The sequence below is a fragment of the Podarcis raffonei genome, chromosome 5 (genome assembly GCF_027172205.1).
Source record: "Podarcis raffonei isolate rPodRaf1 chromosome 5, rPodRaf1.pri, whole genome shotgun sequence".
Lineage (NCBI taxonomy): Eukaryota > Metazoa > Chordata > Lepidosauria > Squamata > Lacertidae > Podarcis > Podarcis raffonei.
Genome location: NC_070606.1, coordinates 87,866,175 through 87,886,240, shown reverse-complemented (window position 1 = coordinate 87,886,240; position 20,066 = coordinate 87,866,175). Strand labels below are relative to the sequence as shown.

The 20,066-nt window shown below is 42.5% G+C and overlaps 2 protein-coding genes across 18 annotated transcripts in view; one reads left to right on the top strand and one right to left on the bottom strand.

Annotated features, from left to right (window-relative positions):
• ECT2 (epithelial cell transforming 2) overlaps positions 1–16,628 on the bottom strand; it is a 44,017-nt gene extending 27,389 nt beyond the window's left edge. For 2 of the 17 annotated variants that reach the window (XM_053390568.1, XM_053390559.1), the window contains exons 1-13: positions 16,504–16,628; positions 11,488–11,644; positions 9,505–9,584; positions 9,226–9,318; positions 8,601–8,783; positions 7,387–7,476; positions 6,229–6,336; positions 4,675–4,748; positions 4,408–4,538; positions 3,109–3,224; positions 2,894–2,956; positions 1,662–1,884; positions 1,198–1,557 (exon numbers count right to left, since the gene is read on the bottom strand). In XM_053390568.1, the coding sequence (XP_053246543.1) occupies positions 1,198–1,557; positions 1,662–1,884; positions 2,894–2,956; positions 3,109–3,224; positions 4,408–4,538; positions 4,675–4,748; positions 6,229–6,336; positions 7,387–7,476; positions 8,601–8,783; positions 9,226–9,318; positions 9,505–9,584; positions 11,488–11,617 (1,651 nt within the window). In that variant the 5' untranslated portion in view covers positions 11,618–11,644; positions 16,504–16,628. Of the gene's footprint in view, positions 1–1,197; positions 1,558–1,661; positions 1,885–2,893; positions 2,957–3,108; positions 3,225–4,407; positions 4,539–4,674; positions 4,749–6,228; positions 6,337–7,386; positions 7,477–8,600; positions 8,784–9,225; positions 9,319–9,504; positions 9,585–11,135; positions 11,211–11,487; positions 11,645–12,196; positions 12,222–14,799; positions 14,901–16,503 lie in introns of those variants that run through there. The other 15 variants (XM_053390571.1, XM_053390570.1, XM_053390569.1 and 12 more) reach the window with 12 other exon arrangements.
• Positions 16,629–18,500: 1,872 nt separating this feature from the next.
• Positions 18,501–19,608, top strand: LOC128413455 (adenosine 5'-monophosphoramidase HINT1-like). The gene is made up of 2 exons (XM_053387459.1): positions 18,501–18,673; positions 19,383–19,608. The coding sequence occupies exons 1-2, from the start codon at positions 18,501–18,503 to the stop codon at positions 19,606–19,608; spliced, it is 399 nt and encodes a 132-aa protein (XP_053243434.1).
• Positions 19,609–20,066: the final 458 nt, after the last annotated feature.

The window sequence follows — 20,066 nt, the reverse complement described above, 5'->3', positions numbered from 1 at the left end:
GATGGAGACACAAGACGTAAAAATGACGAGTGTTTATTTGTGTGGGGGGGTGTTTTTTTACAAGCAGGGAAACTACCATGGATTCTAAACAGGTGATCTATTTAAGACAACTGTTTCCATTAGATATGTTAATCCATTTTAAATATGAAGATTTGAGTGCTCTTCCAACTTTTTAAACTCACACAAAATAAAAACCTGCTTGAACAGGAAAAGCCCTTACTTTCTGTGCCACCAGGCAAGGTGAAGTTCTAGCTACCACTTTCTCTCTGTGCTACTACAGTGGTGCCTCGCAAGATGAAAATAATCCGTTCCGCGAGTCTCTTCGTCTAGCGGTTTTTTCGTCTTGCGAAGCAACCCTATTAGCGGCTTAGCGGATTAACACTATTAGCGGTTTAGCAGCTTAGCGGCTATTAAAGGCTTAGCGGCTTAGCGGCTAAAAGGCTATTAGCGGCTTAGCGGCTTAGAAAGGGGGGGGGAGAGCGAAAAAAATCGCAAGACTCGCAAGACGTTTTCATCTTGCGAAGCAAGCCCATAGGGAAATTTGTCTTGCGAAGCAGCTCAAAAACGGAAAACCCTTTTGTCTAGCGGGTTTCTCGTCTTGCGAGGCATTCGTCTTGCGGGGCACCACTGTATTATAAAATAGGCAATGCCCATTATTTTAGCAATATTAGGGAATATCCCCAAAATATTTTGATACCAGAAGTAATTTTTTTTTGTATTCTATTGTAGAAAATTGCCAAGGATTTCAGGTGCAGAACTTATCAGGAATCTGAACAGCACCTAGCTTACTTCTTATGAGCACTGAAGCAGTGCAAGCGAAACCAGCATCTGAATTGGATTCAAAGGTTGGTTCAAGTCTTCCTATCCAACTATCATTGTCATTAACCTGTGTTCCATCATAAAAACTACACTCATCTTTATGGTCTTGTTCCTTGCTGCTTCTCTCACAACTCACTTCCTGCACTTCAGCACTGAAGCTGGTAAAGTTGAAGCAAACTTATTTACATCAGTAAGATGTCTCCACCTCTACTCTTGCTGGGGCAAACTTGGTTCACCTTGGAAGTCAGGTGCCACAAACGGATCCAATCTGTATTTTGAAATCCCCTTTAGTACACGACTCATGCCCCAAATTAAGTTCTGCATTACCTAAATGGTCACTGCAATCTAAAAAAATTAAGGAAATTTGCTCATCATCACCTTGCGATGTTCTCGGTACCTCTCTAACTGGATGATGTTCGCATAAGACAACATCTTTCAAAATTGGAATGGAACGGAGGCTTACAGAAGTTTCCTTGCTTTCGACTGGGAAAATAATGAATTTCTGAAGATTCATTTGAGGTGCTTCATTAACTAGGCTTTCAGGTGGCTTACTGCTAGCTGCCTTGATGGTTTGTTGCAGATTTTCTAAGGAGTTTATGCAACATTTACGAGCAACGTTATCCAGAGGAATACATCTGGAAAGCCTGCATGATTTCCTCCTCATCCGACTAAGTCTATAGAAATGAGAGTTGCCCTTCTGTCTACCAATATCCATGTTCCTCAATTCTATCCTGCTCCCTGTATAGTATTGAGAAGGGAAAAATCAGTTACTCGTGTCAGTATTCAGAAGAGTTTTATTTTTGCCACAACTATTAAGTGACACGGAGCTGGTTTTGCTTTACCTCCATTAGTTATGCCCGATTCAGGAGTATTGGAAATATCAAGTAAGGATCCCATCGAAAGGGAATGCTCAGCTGATGGCCGCTTCCGAGGTGGGAAGGGAGACATGTCTGCCTCTCTGGTCAGCTGAGCAAGGGTCTCTCTTAAGCGACGTTTCTTCCGGTTGCTATTTGGAGTACTCAGTGAAAGTTGTGAGACAGACGTTTTCAGTTCAGGACTGTCTAACTGCAATGAAATATAAACATTCAGACAGGTAACTGTACTCCTGCTCTACAGCTTAGAACCACAGGAAGCTGTAAAATCCTGCTACTGAAATGAATTATTGGTTTCACTGTAAAGCTTACTATAGCCCTTCAGGAAGGCCTTGAAGACCCAATTATTTTCACTGGCTGATTCTTTAGTAATTATCTTCTGCTATTATTGAGTTCCTTTGAGGTGATGGTCTTTCTTGTGGGGGAAAAAGTGTTTTATTTTTGGGCTGGATGCGCATTTATTACTACTCAAATTTTCATAGGTGGCTTTGTATTCTATTCTATTTTGTTGTTAGAAATTGCATTTCAGTCTCTTATTGATCTAGATCACATGACAGATTAAACCATGGTTTAATATGAACTATGGTTTAATGGGAACAAATAGCATGGTGGTGCACACTGCTCAAAAGTTCCTGCACTGCTGCTCCCACAAACTAAACAACCCAGAATCTGGCTCATTATGCTGTCAAAACCTGCGCTGACGGTTTGTTTCTCTCCAAACAAACCATGAGTAGTAGCTAAGCTTTGTTCTTGGTTTATCTCTCATGGTTTGTTTAGGGGAAGGAAGCCACAAGCTCTGGTTCAGATGACATGACAAGCACAACTCTGCCTTGTTTCGTCTCTGGCACAGCACCAGGGGAGGAGGAGTGCCACAAGAGCTTCTGAGCTGCAATCTGCTGCTGCTTCACATTTAACCATTGTTTGTATTAAACTATGGTTTGAGTCAACTAGTGAACTGGGCCACTGCATAAGCTGCCCTAATTGAGTTTTACTCATAATAGTGGCCGTAAGTGTTTTACATAAACATAGAAACAAAAAATGCTTTGACACAGTTAATGGAACTGAAGTGTTTAAAAATCATCCCAAAATCCCATCTTCTATTTCATTAATAAGCTAATACCAAGAATTGCCCAGATTAAAGATCCCATTCTGGTTCTATAAATTGCTTTCAATGTTCTAGATTTCCTTCTGTAGCAGCTCACCTTTTCAAAAAGGTACATGGATTCTCCAGCTTTGGCATCCATCTGAATGCTTCCCCAAAACCACTAGAGGGAGAAAAAACATTTTCTGTGATTTGCTCAAGCATATACAACAATCCATCATCGCCAACGTTAAAAATAGCTACTGAATAGCAAAAGCCAAGGGGTTTAGGCTTAGGACGCATTTTAAGAATCCAGGATTTTCTATTAAAACTGACCTCTTGCTTTACAACGTAGAGGTTCTGTGATGGCTCAAATGGAAGGTCTTTTACAGTATTTTCTTCAACTATGAGATGAGTACACCTTTCATCACCAACAGGCAGGTGTTGTCCACCTGAAGACAAAAGAGAGTTGACAAGATTAATCCATTTCTTCCTAAATTCTACACTTACAAATTCTACATTTTCATTCCAACACACTACAGTAACACCAAGGGAGGCGGGAATCTTATTTCCCAGTGGAAAATGTGCAAAGTTATTCTCAAAATATTATGTAAGGCAGGGGAGAGGAGACTTTCCTCTGTCCCTTACATGTAATCTGTCAGGGGACAGAGCCAAATCTAGCTGGGGCACATCTCTTTTTGCCACTCGTCTTCATCATTTTCCCCTCCTTGCCACACACATGAAATTAGGAAGAGGACCACAGGTGCCCCAAACCCTTATTTATTCAGAATAAGAGTTTAGAAAGGAAGATATAGAAGAAACCTGAGGCTCAATGACAAGCAGATGCAGATTTTAGAGACTGGAGAAGGGCATCACTAGTTGGTGCTACATACTGGCTAAGAGGATAAACCTAAATGTCCCTACTTGAAAGCTCACAACTATGAACTCACTACATGGAACTTGCTTATTTCTTCTGTCTGTACTTTGAGAATAATACTGGCCTTTTTGAAGGTTAGCGTAAGGGATATGAAGATATGGAGTGCTCCAAGAACGGTAGAGCACCTACAAACAACGCTAACCATACTTAGAATAACATATTTAAAGGAGAGAGCACTGATTTCTTTCACACAGCTTCAGATTTTTGTTATTATGCATGATACAAAGCTGGCTCTCCACATTTTTACGTTCAGGAAGCTGTACATGAATTAAAGAAAAAGCACAAATCTGCACAAATGCAATTTGAGATACAGCTTAAGCATTTGACATCTCTTCTGTAATGAATTCTTGGCATTTAGACTTGCTTTAGATGGCGACGTCAACCTTTTTTAAGTGCAAATCAGTAGAAAAGCATGATTCCATAGATAGGTATAATAGAGGGGTATACAGTTCATTAAACAAGTCATCAACTGCTATAATACATTTACAAATATGAACACTAACACGTTCTCAGTAAAACAGAGCATCAAAATCTGTAGTATCAGCAATATAATAACATGCTGGCTATTTAATATGTGCGCCCCCCCCCCCCAAAGTATCTTTTTACAGTGATAGTAGTGTTTTTGTCCAGGGCACGAGGAGGTTTAAAGCATTTTATGTACATAGACTCTTTTAGTGCAATGGTTTTTTCACATTTACCTTGCATTTCTGTCATTTCTTCCATGCTCTTCTTTTCCTCGTCAGAGAATCCAAGAAAACTCAACATGCAGTCCTGAAATGGGGGGACTTTAAATTCTTTCCTGAATTCCTCAGCAGCAGCACAGAAGTCACTAAGGAGTGGGGGGGAAATGGGATGAGGGATTTAAACCTTGTTGCACTATGTTTTCCTATGCAGAAAATGGTTTCTGCTCACTGTCCTGCACGCAAGTGCAAATACCAATGCCACTTTGAAGAATGTATACATACATGTCATTCCTTTTCTCCCAGGCCTTATAAATCCACTCTGCTTTCATGATGGGTGTGCCTAGACTCACAGCTGCCTGCAAATCAGCAGAGAAAGAGGTTAACAGGTACTGTTCCTATGCAGACTGAAAAAGAGAATGCCCTTGCAAAGGCTTACTTAGTAAAGATCACAGTATTTCACAAAACACAAAAATCTATGCTTGATAAACAGAATTAACATTTGTGGGCTTTTTTAATTTTTAAAAAAAGATCTGTACTTTAACACTGGATGTTAGTGGAAGTGTGGCAAGCTCACAAAATTGAATCCATGGGCCCCTATTGAAACACAAAGTTCAAAGAACAAAGCAGGTGAAATCTGGCCTTTGGAGTCAAACATTATAATAGTGAAACATGCACCCACATATTTAAAATCCAACACCAAAACATGGTTTGGCAATACTCAGGCTTGCACATTTTTTCCTCCCACCTTTCTTCTGCAGGAAGGCATTAGAAATTCCTGACTACACACAGACTTCATGACCAGAGGGGGTCAGATTCTGCTCCCGTGTAATATAAAAGCTTTATTTAATGGCAAGCTTTAATTACGTAATATTAAAATATTAAAACAATTGAATTGCTTCCTTGATTCAAATAACAGGGGGAATGGAGCCAGATCATTGGTTCATTTATCTCAGTATTGTCTACACTGATTGGCATAGTCTCCCCAGGATTCTAGACTGGGTACATTCTAGACTGGGTACATACAATCCCACCTGGAGATGCCAGGGACTGAACCTGGGACATTCTTCATGCAAAGCAGATAATCTACCACTGAGCTACAGTCCTTCTGCAGGAGGGGGAAGCCAATGTGAATCAGGTTTTCAATCAATGATTTATGTCTATCCACCCCGACATTTTGGAAGGGAGCCATATTATCCAGCCCTCAATAAATCCATCATATATATGAATATGGACAATTCATTACTTTACTAAGCCATAAACGGAGGGTCAACTGTATTTAAAATGATTTAGATAAAATAGATGTTTGCTCATGGAAGACAGCTATGGTGTACTTCGCTGCATTCCTGTGGGAAACGTAGACACAAGTGAGATTTCATTTAAATATGGCCGGATGCAACAAAACCGGAACAAAACTGCTGTCCAGTTACAGTATTAAACATCTCCTGCCACTGGGTCGTAAGGTAGCTCCATAAGAACTACTGTACTGCATTCTTAGACCTCCAGCTGAGAGCACCAGGCTGCAAGTATAGGCTTTGCAACAGAATACTTATCTACATGAATTTTATCTTCAACTGCTTTGGAGTTGACATTTAAATGAAAAGTTATGCAACTTCAAAATGCCACTCTAATACACCTCCAAGACATCCTTCAAAATATTGAAATGCCTCTTAAAATAAAGACGCACAATCAAAAACTTTAAATGCAAAATCCATTTACTCCTGCCCACAGCTTAATGTAGATACAATACTTATCATCCCTTTGCATTGTATGCCTGGTATATGCAAAAAAAACATATTCTGCACCCAAACTCTGAACTAGAAAGGGAAATGAACATACTCTGAATTTGCCTCCTTGCGTAGAATTAGCCACCAAATGTGTAACTTTTGAATTGAAATCCCGTCGAATAATCCCTCCCATATGATGAGCCAAAGTCACCAGCTTCACCTATGAACAAAATTAGGCTCCAGTTAGTTTTCTATTTATTTTTTAAACAAAATTGCTATTAGACCAAGGTAATATGCCGTCTGCAATTCAATGTATGAAGCAACAGTACTTCCAGCCATTCTCCTTTCGGTTTACGTTGCAACATTTGGGTTGTAAAATGGTTACTTCTCTCTTTAAAGGCATTCCTGCACAGGAGGGTCAAGAGTTCGGAGCAAGGTTTGCTTAGGAGTGCTTTGCACAGGAGAGTCAAAAATTCATCCTATGAACCTGGCAATTAAGGGGAAGCAGAAGCAGGTGTCTACTCCATTTCCAATTGGCTACAATGTTGTGAGGGTAACTGAAAAAACTGTATACGAGTTGGAACGGTCCGAAGCCTAGTTACTCACCCCACAAATGCCACACTACTCTACCACATGGAAGGAGTAGGTTAAAATCCAAAACTTTAAAGGAATGTTTAGTGAAGACACCCAGAGGCAGAAAGAGAAGCTAACTACTTGCTGACTGCAGTGAGTTAACTCCACTAATCAGCACTCACAGTATTATCCCACAAACATTTGGTACGTTTAACCAACTTGTGTCTCATAATTGTATTTCTGTCTTCCATAGGAGGACCCCATATGGTGGTGTATATCGCATTATGCCCATTCTGTTTATTTCAACTATATACAAAAATTTCCAAGCAGTGTGCATAAAAATCACAGAAAGCACATAACAAATAAAAATCAGCAGATAAAATCAGAAAATGCCCTTAAAATGCCTGCAGGAACATATACACATCAAGTCTTCAAGTTGGACCAGTCCCCATCCCACAGCTGAATATCACTCAGTGCTGAGTGGAAGCTTGAATCGAGGTGTCTCCATTTCATGTCCATCACACTATTCCCTTTGTGACTTTTAAAAAAAAAACTTCTTTGCACATTCCTCAAGTGGTGCTGCTATAGCAGTCAGTTCCAAACTCCATTCGGATCTCCACTCAATATTGCAACCTCTTCAACTATTATTCAGTGTAGGTGAACTATTCTAAGGGACATGGAAAAAAGACAATCTTACCAATTCTTCTTTCTTTCTGAATCCTGTGAAGCATAACACAAGATTCAGCATACTGGCACAGTACAACGGGCGGCATGAGAAAGGCAGAGGCTGAAATAAAAGTAAACTGGTTAGTTGTCACAGAAGACGCCCCAAGACAATTAAGTAAGCTTGTGTGAAAATCATGCACTTGAAGGATAAACTGGCACCCATTCAGGGAACTAGGGGACTGGTTTAATCAAACCTACAGCTCTATAGAAGTCACTTCCTGGTTGTTTCTTCCTATACTGTTCTTGTTAACATCTAAATGAAGAAGTCACATTTACAAGACAAAGGATGCTAAAGCTAAAGACTCCCTAGGGAGGAGGAGAGATTTGTGTGGGAATAAGAAAACACAGTTACAGCAATGCAAGAAAAGGACCACAGACCTGATCAGAACCTCCTGTATTAACATGTTTTGTTTAGTGTACATTTTCATTATGGATGTATTTTTTAAATGTAAAGGTAAAGGTACCCCTGCCCGTACGGGCCAGTCGTGACCAACTCTAGGGTTGTGCGCTCATCTCACTCAAGAGGCCGGGAGCCGGCGCCGTCCGAAGACACTTCCGGGTCACGTGGCCAGCGTGACAAAGCTGCACTGGTGAGCCAGCACCAGTGCCGCACACGGAAACGCCGTTTACCTTCCCGCTATAAAGCAGTACCTATTTATCTACTTGCACTTAGGGGTGCTTTCGAACTGCTAGGTGGGCAGGAGCTGGGACCGAACGACGGGAGCTCACCCCGCCGCGGGGATTCGAACCACCGACCTTACGATCAGCAAGTCCTAGGCACTGAGGTTTTACCCACAGCGCCACTCGCGTCCCTGGATGTATTTTTTTTTATGCCCTAATAAACCTGTTAGCCTTTAAGGCACCACAAGACTCTTTTTTTTTTTTCAAGTATTAGATGCAGAAGTGTGCTTCATTCAAATGTTGCACTACGGATATCAGAGAGCCACACAGTAAGGTGGAAAAATGAGTGAAAACAGATCTGTCAAAGATTATGACTGTGCTATTTAATACAGACATGGATCAAGAATTCAACATGTATCCCAAAGGACAAGTGAATAAAATACATTTTTAAACAGGTCCCAATTTCAGGAGTTACAGGGGAAGCCATGATTGTATCCAAATATATGCATGTCTAAAACAGATGCTAGCCACCATTTCAAGATCTCTTACAATGTACATTCTTACCTCGCCTTTTCTGGCACAGTGCAGTACTATTGGGGGCCCAAGGACTCTGCAGTCAGCTTTGTGCAAATCGTTGAAAATGGAATCTTGAAAGTCTGCTATCACAAAAATGGTCTCAAATTCTGGCGAATCGGAATTCTTATACTCCTCCACTGAATCCGTCTTTATGTAGGGCACTTTAATTTCCTTCAATTGTTTACAAAAAAGTCAAGTATTATTTACAATAGTAAAGCTAACAAAAATGTTTTTCTGCCTATAAGTTATATAGCAGGATTATTTCAATAAAAATGAGTTAGAAACTGCCCATTAAATTTGAAGCTAGCTCAACAGAAACATGACTCCTTTTTTGCAGATAGAAGCAGAGTTTTAATAGTTAAATTTGAGTTCTAATTCATGAGCATGAGATGCATCATCGTAACGATCACAGGTGTACATCAATTCAGAACCAATGCCAACACCCCAAAGTGTCAAAGCTTCGATTCAGCTAGCTCCATTGTGCACCATTCACTACTACTGTGCTTTTATATTATCCATATACCAAGTGATGAGATTGTTGATTTTGCCCACTTCTGTCCCAGTAGTGCAAAAGACTGCATGCAGACACGTACACGTAATTGCCCCAACATACCATATGGATAATACTTTTAATAAGTTTTTCTTCCGATTTACCAGAACTAGCTTCCTTTATCTTTATAACGGGAACTTCCATTATCTTAATGGTCTGCAGAAGAGGAGAACTTCAGTATGAGAACGAAATAATCCAAAGCCTCAACTACAAGTTTTCAATAACATGAGGGATCGCATACCATTTTGGGATCATGGGCATTTAGAATTTTGAGAGCACCAGAAATCTTCAAGGGCACAAGTTCAGTCATGGGCATCATGTTGGGGGCCTGATAAATCTTACCTCCAAAGCTTTCAGAAGTTCTTCACATTTTGCAGCTTCTTTCGGTAGGACTACCCTAGTTTCAATCTGCGGCATTTCTTCTTTTGGGAGAGGGGGGAAAAGAACAAACAGTATCTAAACTTATGATTGCAGAATTAAAGCAACCTATCTTCCCTCTCTCAACAAGGGAGAGGAAGTAGAAGAAGCTTATATTCCTAATAACATCCTTTTATACATGTAATTCACCTATACATGCAGCAACCATTTAGCATGGGGGTTCCGTTTCTGGCCCCCTGGAGTGCCTTGAATGATGGTCAGGGGTGCTGTGGGCAACACTGGCCTCCGTCCTTCTTTCCTTTCCTCCCTTCCTCTGATGCCCTCTCACGTCTCTGCCTCCCAAAGGTTTGCACAGCTGTTTGTTGCAACAGCTCTAGCTACAAGCTCCCCAGGTGAATGGTGGCTCTGGGGCTGGCCAGGGGGTGCTGGTTGCCAGGAGCTGAGGCAGCCTTGGAGTAAGCAAGCAAGTAGGCGAGGGAGCCCAACCAGCCCTTGCTGTTGGGACGGACAGACAAGTGGGAGGCCAGGCAGGCATGCAGGCACCGCTCTGGCTTTCTTGTGCTGGCTGTGTGCAAGGCCTCCCTGGGAGCTGAGTGCCCGGAGCCGAAGGGGAGCCTTTCCACCATGCAGGCCCGGCAGTGCCCACTGCTGTCTCCCAAGGTAAGGTGCTGACCTCACATTCACCTCTGGCCAGTCTCTGTTGGGCCACTAAGGCAGATGGAGTCTCCTAGTGTCACTTTCTGAAAACAGCCCTGTAGAATCACCGTATTTCCTACTGCTAACTCGCTTAGTCGATCCAACCAATATGGTCAATGGTACTGAGTGATGCTGAGAGATCAAAGAGAAGCAACAGGATCACATTCCCTCTATCCCTGTCCTGATAAAGGTAATGGGTCAGGGTAACCAAGGCTGACTCCGTTCTGAAGCTAGGCCTGAATCTTGGTTGCAAATGGATCCAGATAATGCAGTAGGGGCATCCTCTTCCGATGCCCCAGTAGGGCAGTGTGAAGAGGCACTTCTCTTTGGGGCAGGGGGGCAGCTCAGAGACTGGGGAGGCACAGGGGACTCCCAAGGAGAAGGGAGAAGGCCAAGGGAACCCTCCACAAGAGAGGGTGTTTGAAAAAAGGCAAGAGGCTGCCAGCTCAGAAGGCAAGGGGTGACATAACTGAGCTCCTGAGCCCCACAGGGGTGCCGAGGAAAGAATGTAGGGAGCCATGGACTCAAAAAGGTTGAAAACCTCTGGTCTAGAGTGAGGCCAACCACAAGTCTGGGCTCACGTTTAATGCTGAGCTAAACCATTGCTTAGTGCAGGTAGTGCAAGTAGTGCATTGCAGGTAGTGCATTGCTTAGTGCAGGTAGTGCAGCAGAAGCAAGGCCTGGGGAGAAACACGTTTGTTTGTTCACGCCAAGCCACTGGTTGGGCTTAGCATTATGTGCAAAATGGGCCTTTAGAGATTATGGAACACCTTGCTATCCAATAAAAAATCCCACAAGCTTATTCTTTATATGTCATCAGACAAAAAGAATTTTTTTTGTAGGTTTGTGCACTTTTCAATAATATATTCACAATTTACATCTGTGGTTTTGATATTTACCCATTATAAAGTTGCTATTGCTGCTGCTGTTTGTGTTCTACTTGCTTTTATTATTTTAATGAAGTTGACAGTTGCCTTGGGGTTCCATTGTGAAGCCAAAGGCAAAGCAGAAATACTTTAATTAGTAAATAAAAACAAAATAAGCCTACAGGAAAGAGTCTGCATTGTGCTTTGTGCTTTAGCTAAGTATAACATAAATATTGCTATAAAAGCACACATGTGAATGCTCCCATCTGAAAAAACTAGAGGAATACAAAGAGAAGTATAACTAGATTCATAGCTAGATTGCAAGAGTTTCTATAGCAAGTGACTTTTATCCACATTCTGAAATAAGAACCATTCACTCCATTACCTTCATCATCTGAAGCTGATCCCCTGAATAGGTTCTCCTTTGAAGATTCTGTAATTTTGGAGTCAAGAATGGAAGAATCTGCCAAGAGACTCCTCCCTGTATCAGACATGAGCGTACTGTTGTCAGCCATGGTCAAAAGGGTATTTCACTTCTACGGCTGCAAGGGAATCACCCAGTAAGTTATTATTATTTTTAAGGAAACACACAGTTTAGGAAACTATTAGCAAACTATGTAAGGTTCCTAACCATACTCCAAAAGCAACTCTGCAATTTGAATACTCATACCGGAGCTTGTACCTACATTGTCAAAGCCTCACTTTTCCTCTTGCATTTACCAATTCCTGCTGCTACTGCTTCCTGTTCTGTTTTGCCATTAAGATCTGCAGGATCTAAACACTACAGAGAGAAAGGGGGTTTTCTGGGTGGGTCAGTGGGTGGAAGATACCTGGGCTATAAGATCACACTTGAAGATGTTTATGCAAAACATATTTTTCTATAACTGTATGCGCTGTCCAGATGTTGCAAAATCTGCTGGAGCCAAATGAGCAACATATTATTTATTTATTTATAGTATTCATTCGTGCTCATCTCTGTGTTCATGGAATTCTGGTATCCATGACTCTCTAGTGCAGTGGTACCTCGGTTTAAGAACAGTCCTGTTTACGAACTCTGCAACACCAGAAGTAGTGTCCTGGTTTGCAAACTTTACCTCGGTCTAAGAATGGAATCCAAACAGTGGAAGGGAACCGGCGGCAGGAGGCCTCATTAGGGAAAGTGCACTTCGGTTTAAGAACAGTTTCGATTTAAGAACAGACTTCTGGAAAGGATTAAGTTCATAAACCGAGGCACCACTGTAGAGAGAATGCATGCTTTTACAGATATCTGTAGGATGGACTTGTGTGCCATGCTATGTAAAATGCTCATGCAAGTGTTACAAGTACCAGAGCAACTCCTGGCACATCAGCAGGGGAAGCTGACAGGATACAGGACACTATCAAACCTACAGTTACGTAAATCCAACTAACAATAACGCCCACAACGTAACTGGCTGTGTTTAACTATATGAATTATTTATACATCATATAAACATACCTCTTTTTACATTATCAAATTAAGTAGAAGCAATTAAAGACCAACATTTTGAACAGGAAAAAAATCTGAGGAATAGGAAGCCTCTCATTTTCTCTAAACTGTCAAGTCTCAAGGGAGGAGACCTGTATTTCAAGCTTGTACCGAGTGTAGAGAAATTATGCTTCATTACATAAGATCTGACCTTTTATTTTGTATGATGAAGCCCAGACAACTGAAAGTCTGTCTTGTATGCCTTCCTGTCTGTCTTACTCCCGTTTAGTAACTTCAGAACAACTGCTAAAATATCTCTCCCCATTACTTAAGAAGACTCTACATAAACTTCAAGGTGTTGCATCTACAGCTTCTTCTGCAGCCACTCCATCAATGCTCATAGCCCTCTTTCTGATTTCTAAGCTTTGCTTAACTTTCACCTTTCATATGCCACCTTTTATTATGCAACTGTACGCACAACTTCACAGCTGTTATGGGGTGGGGCTGGAATGTGTGGGTTTTTTTACTACACTGTCATAAGAGAGTGAATGGCAAAACACACAGGAACACACAGCTAAGGCAAAATATGAGCAGATGAGATAAACTATACTCTGTGATAGTAGTGTGATGACAGGTGGAGCAGAAGGCATGGGCCAATTTCCAATGAACCACCTAGCTGGTTGCTGTGATTCTTGTGTAAATGCTAGATCTTGATCTGAACCAGTAGGCACTTTGAATTTGAACAAGAATGCATACTGAAAACAGCTTAACACAGATTAGAATATTAGATAGGCTTGTAGTGTTCAGAACATTTAACATCTCAATAGACTACAATAGAAGGGGGAATCGACTATGCAAGACAAGTTAAGACCACCCCAGGTTTACAATTGTCTCTGCATATCCTTTGTTAGCTCCAGAATAATTTCAGCACAGAACAGATGGAATCATCTACACAAAGTAGTTGATGTCCTGCCCAACACACCTAATTTTAGATGAGTGCAAATGCTTTGAGCAGTATTGTAATCTACAGTTTTCCTAAACACTGAGTGTTGAGGCAGATATCCAATCAAAGAAGAACAAGTGCACAACCAGCATGAATTGAAAGGTGTTGCATATGCTTTTTATTTCATTTTAAGATATGAGAACAAGAATAAGACAGCTCTTCAAATTATTAGAAATCAAAAAGAAAGCAAGAAGCAAGCACTAGGTGGGCCCAATACATTAGCTGTCCATGAACTTTGGGCTCACGTGGTCATTTCCCACAGTTGGGTCAGCGACCTGCTGCACTTGCAGTGCTGGTACGGGAAGGAATCATGTGAGGAAGCACATGACTGAAGATGGCAAGCATTAGTGTTGCAACATGGAGTCTTAATATGCAATCAATTTCCCCCCAGCAGTTACCAATGACTTATTCACTAGATCAGTGAACAATGGAACAAAGTGAGGCAGAACCCAACATGAAAAACCAGAGCTTCATGTGGGCAGATGAAAATGCACACATGCTCCATCTCTGATCACTGATAGTTCAGCTCATAAACCCTGCCCACCACATTCCACAAAGTTTCAGGTCCTGGAGCAACACATTTTATAGAAGATGGAATCAAGAATTTAAGCATGCATCTGAAATAAATCTAATCTGTTGTATCACATACAGACCCATGATTTCCCCCCCCTCCCAAATCTGTATTTTAAGTATCATTACTTCATCCTTACTCAAAACACATCTATAAATCAATAGTACTCCAGTGTGATGTTTTTCCATCTGACCTGTTTTATAAGACCTATACACACAATAAAGCATGTGTTGACATTAGGTGACAACCATTACTAACAAACTGTAATTGTGGCGCAGAGCAGGATTGCCAGATCTCTAAAGCAAAACTCAAAAGCAGGGTTACGTTCAATATTACAAAGTAGTGATTTAAGGACTACCTCTTATTTTAGAACACCTTGTAAGAACAGAAGATAATCCCTTCTGGATCAGACCAAAGGCATATCTAGTCCAGCATCCTATTTGCCAGTAACCAACCAAATACTTCTGGAAAGCCAACAAGAAGGACATTAGCACAATAACCCTCTCCCACTGTTGTTCCCCAGTGACTGGCATTCAGAGGCATGGATGTGTTGAGATGTCATAGTAAACGCAGATCACTCCTGCTTCACTCCAGAGGTCAGCAGGGGCAACAATCCACAGTACATGTCTTGGAATCATGACTCAAACAAAGCACAACAGGTAAGCCAAGAACAGACCTTGGCTTCAGATCCTGGTTTGCTTGGAGCTAAAGAAACTACTACTGTAATTCTGTTTCAGCCACAACACTAAGCCAAGGATCTTGGTTTGTTGCTCCTGCTTGTCAGAAGGGACAATTAATGCAGGAGTGATCTGCATGTTAACAGTAAATCATAGCTTAGCATGACATGCAAACACACCCACTGATAGCCTTATATAAATCTGTCTGTTCCCCTCTTAAATTAATCTAATCTAGCTGTCATCACATCTGGTGGAAGCAAATTCTAAAGCTTGGCTGTGCACTGTGGACTACTTCATTTAGTCTGCTCTGCACTTCCCAGCCTTCAACTTCATTTGATAAGATCAAAATCTGTATTGCAAGAGGAAAACTTCCCTCTATCCACTTTCTCCACACGCTGCCTAGTTCTATACACCTGTATGTCCCCCTGGCTGCTTTTCTTTTTTCTAAACTAAATAGCCCCAACTTTTCTCACAGGGCAGCTGTTCCAGCCTCTCTCCAATTCCCAGATGCTGGGGATAAATAGGGTACAGATATCACCATTATATCCTGCTGGTGAGTTCCACAAGGGCATATTGGATGTACTGGAAACAGTTCTGGATTACACAGACCTTTGGACTACACATCTACACATTTGGACACCTTAGAAATTTTTGACATGCAACTAAAAATTTAAGATGTGATCAAGCACTTGGGGCAAACCAGAGCTTACCTTTGCCTAAATATTTTTTTATTTAACACCACCTATGAACATGGTCCTTTCTAATGTGCAGATCTGAAAGTTCCTTAGCCAAAATCCTTATAATTCAGAAATATAAACAAGGGGAATAACAGGAGGAAAGGGTGAGGATAGAGGCAGCAGTAAACAAGTGAAGTTTGTGACTGTTTCAGTTCCATGTACTTTGGCTTAGCTACAGCACAGCATTGGATGTAAGGGTGAAACAGAAGCACAGGTGAAATGGCATATGCACTACACCTTACAAAGGGTAGCCAACATGGTGCCCTCTGGGAGTTTTGCACTACACTTGCCATCGGCCCCAGTCAACATGGACATTGGTACGGGACGATGGGAGTTGCTGTCCACAACATGTAGACAGCACCACAATGCCTAAACCCTGCCTTTCCAGGTAGGTGACAAGATGAAGTTTTCAAAACAAGAGGCACCCCCCCAAGACTTTCCTATACATATACAAAATAATAAGCTTCCATTTTCCTTAACAGACCCCTTATTATAATACACACACTAAGGCTCACCCATCTTTTTTTTCCATTCCCAGAGCTTAGGCCCTGAATGTTAAAAAATAAAATGCAAAAAGGTGACACCTCTGAGCAAGTACAGAGTGCATTTCTTTCACCCCTGGCCAGTCTCCATATGTCTGGGTTTGGAGATGGAAAAGAGGGACTTCCAGGTAGACTCTAGGATATTTTTGCCTCTTAATTCTTTTTTTGGGTGGGGGGGGCGTTACTAAAACCAAGCCCCCTTGGCTGCCCTTGCAACTGCGACCACCGCCGCCACTCGAGGCCTTTTCCCCATTTCTCAGCCAGCTCGCTTCCCCATCCCTCTCCACCTGCTACCGTTGCCCAACTCTCCCCTTCACGAGCCATGCTCGCCCAACTCCCCCTTCTCAGTCGCCCCCTCCCCCCATTCACCAACCCCCCGGAGCCCCCGGCCTCCTCCCACAGGCTCCGCCCTCCTCCGCCTCACCCTCCAGGGCGACTCAAGGCCTCTCTCCGCTCAGAGGGAAGCCGCCATTCCGGGACCTGCCGCGACGCACACACCAATTCAAAAAAGCGAGCGTCCGCTCCCTGCCCGCTTCCCATTGGCTGCCCTGACGCACCGGGGGGCGGGGTGGGCAGACGCTAAGCTCATGCTCCGGGATGCCGGCCTCCTATTGGCGCGTGGCTCCTTGGGGGGCGGGGCGAGCGACGTCACCGGGGCTCTGCTCCTCACTTTCTGTTTGCCTCTCGCGCGCGTCTCCATGGTTCACCGGCTTGTTTCCGAACGTTGGGTTCGGCGCCGCCCACCTACAAGGCGGTTTTCTATTGGCCGAGCCGGGTCTCCGTACCCAGTTTACGCCTAAGCCCCGCCGTGAAGGGGGGGTGAGCTTGACTGAGGATTGGCTGATTTGGGGAAGAGTCGTCTCCGTCCCCTCGCGCTCGTGCTCACTCTTTCAAACGGTTGTTAAATGGGCGGGGGGGGGCGGAGCGAAGGGGCCCGGATATTGCCATGTCGCCACTGTTCCCCTAAAAGGTTGCCCTTGCGGATAATCATAATAATCATAATAATCATAAATCTGAAGCGAACGTATGCACATTTAAAAACAATTCTCCTGACCACGCCTACTTTTCCCTCCCACGCGAGGATTCCTGGGAGTTGAAGTCTTAGGAGGAGAGTGAAAAGCAGACGCTAATCGATTCTTCCCTTAGAAATCTAATCCCCTCATTTTTCCCCCTCTCCTCCTTTGGAGAAAGGAAAGATCTGTTGCAATGGGGGAAATAATTCAACATAATTATTAATTATATTAATATTTAATAATAATAATAGAATTTGTTGGTCGCTTTAACTTGCCCAGGGCAACCCAAAGCACTTAACAATAAACCCCACACAGATGCATTAAAACCAAGATGAAAGCAAAATGCATTAAACTGATCAAAGCAAGATATATATCCCAGGATATATAGGCTGTGAAGGCACACAAAAGCGTGTTTATTATTATGCTGCTTGTTAAATTGTGGGTGAAGATAGCAGACGACACAACAATTCTTCAAACAGCTCTTGTTTATTCACAGGCCAGGACAGAACTGAACTGAAGGATTCAGCCAGCCTGCTTATATAGAGCTCCATTACAATGCAAACAGTAACCACTTTCTGTAACTATCCAATCACTGAACGTCACTTTCAATCCCTTATTTGCATATGTGGACCTGAGTGAAAACTATCTAGAGTATCCCCCTGCTGGCCCAGGGTGAGAGGTTCAGTACATATGCAGAATTGGACAAATTGACTGGGAAGATTCGATATCAGAAAGACCAAAAGTTTATCGAGGACTGGGGGAAATTTACAGAATATCTGAAAAATATATGTGATGTACAGACAACGCTTTTGAAGAGACTCTGTGAGATAGTAAGAAATATTGCAAAAAAGAGAGTAAGAGGAAAAGGAGTTGGGAAAGGCAATATCATGTTTAGAAATGCGTCAACAAATAGAAATTTTACGAAAGATTGACAGAGAAACTGAGGGAAGTCAACAATTGAAGAATGAGTGCAAAATAATTTGTTGACTGTATAAAATTTGTTTGGAAAAGGAATAATTATTTTTTTTTAAAGAGAGAAGTTCAGTACATAACATTGCCGACTGTATATGCTACAGTGGTGGTGCTGTGCTTTGCCTTTTTTAAAAAAAAGGCTTATGCCAGATATGGACAAAGGTGGGGGATACCAAACGAACACATCAGAAGTGTTGGCCTGCTGAGCTTGCGTGCTAAACTGTGAAGACTTGACAACAGCCATACCTCCAGAGCAAAAGAGCTCATACTGCAATCATACAAATGCCCCTTGTTTCTAAATATCTGTACTGGGCTCCCAGCACCATAACAAGGCAAGGAAACAAGGCAAGGAAGCACCACATTCTGAAATGCCATGAATAGAACAAGGACTCCATAATCCTTCAGATGTGTCATCACATGGACAGGTTGTGGAGCGATGGCCGACGAGATCAGCAAAGCGCAGGTGGTGCAGCCGGGCAGGGACACCATCTTTGCGAAGATCATGTGCAAAGAGATCCCCGCAAAGATTCTCTTTGAGGACGAGAAGTGCCTTGTGCTCCATGACATTTCCCCACAAGCTCCAACCCATTTCTTAGCAGTTCCCAAGAAGCCCATTGCTCTTGTTGCAGGAATTTATGTATAGGTGGGGGGGTGGCCCCTCCAGCAGATATCATGCACATGCCGCCCACTACCAAAACCAGCACAATCACTTTTGTGATTTGTCCCCACAAAACACTTCATCACAGTTTCTTCCTATCTATTCAAAGGGCCTTTGCTGCACAATACCAAATGTAAGAATTCACTGATAAATGTATCTATGTAGAAAACTTCAGAAATTCATATAGACATGTGAGCTTAGCTACTCAGCAGCCCCTCTGCCTGATAATCCCTGGCATCCTGATACCTGAGTGCCAGACAGGTAGCCATTCCAAAAGAACAAACCCAGATGAAGACAAAAGGGTGTGATTAACTTGGCTGGGAAACAGGGAAATGTAAAGATCTCTTTTGTTACACTTGATGGGTGTTCGGTGGAGGGCAAGAACCATGGGGCAGGGTCCAGGATGCTCAGATTACTGCCACCAGACCTCCCCTTTCATGATGTAACCATGATGTATTAGTGATGTAGTTGGGGGGTGTAACATGGGGATTAGCAGCTACTAAAAGTTTGGGGGCTCTTTTGTTTGGGGCTTCCATCTTGTTCCACCTTGTGGCAGGTTCCACCTTGTGGCAGGTCGTGACAGTCTTCAATAAAGACCAAGCCTACTGGCTGCTGTTTTGCTCTGGTATTCCTGTCCGGTGTCCTTGTTTTTTGCCCAAGGGAGCCCTCAGATTTCTCTGTTAACACTCTGTTATCTCAAGTGCAAGATTCTGATGAAGCTCTTATTGGACACTTAATTACTGCGGGCAAGAAATGTGTAACTGAATTAGGCTTGACAAGGGGATACCAAATGGTGGTGAATGAAAGGTCGAATGGTCGTCAGTCTGTCTACCATGTGCACCTCCATGTCCTCAGTGGCTGTCAGATGGGTTGGCCTCCAGGTTAAGAAAGTGGGGAAGAAATGACTCTATATAGGCCCTCGGGTACCCCATAAGGGGAAAGGAGCAGGTTTTTTTACTTATATCACCCCCAATTGAACACCCTCAAGAAATGTTTTCAAAATCCAACTATGATCAATAACTTCAGCCACTTAACCTTTCCTGTGGAGTACAATAGAAGTTTGTGCAATCATTGTTCAATAAAGTTATAAGCATGTTGGCTCATTTTTTAAAAAGTGCCATCACATACTGTACACCAAGCACCTCTCTAAACTAAAGTGTCAGACCTCACATTATTGGTCTTGCAAAGGATGCCAGGAAGGTGTTATCTAAAATTCTAAATCACAATACTCCAGACAGAAACCCATCTCCAGAATGGAATGCCTGTGAGAACTAGACCTTACTTCTGAGTATACATGCATGTGACCGACTGTATCTCATTGGCATGAGCTTGTGAATCATATAC

What these genes read in the sequence shown, in the direction of transcription:
- LOC128413455 (XM_053387459.1), top strand. Translation starts at nt 18,501, where the DNA reads ATGGCCGACGAGATCAGCAAAGCGCAGGTGGTGCAGCCGGGCAGGGAC. An exon ending in TTCTTAGCAGTTCCCAAGAA is followed by an intron (nt 18,674 to 19,382) that starts GCCCATTGCTCT and finishes TTTTTGCCCAAG; the next exon opens with GGAGCCCTCAGATTTCTCTG.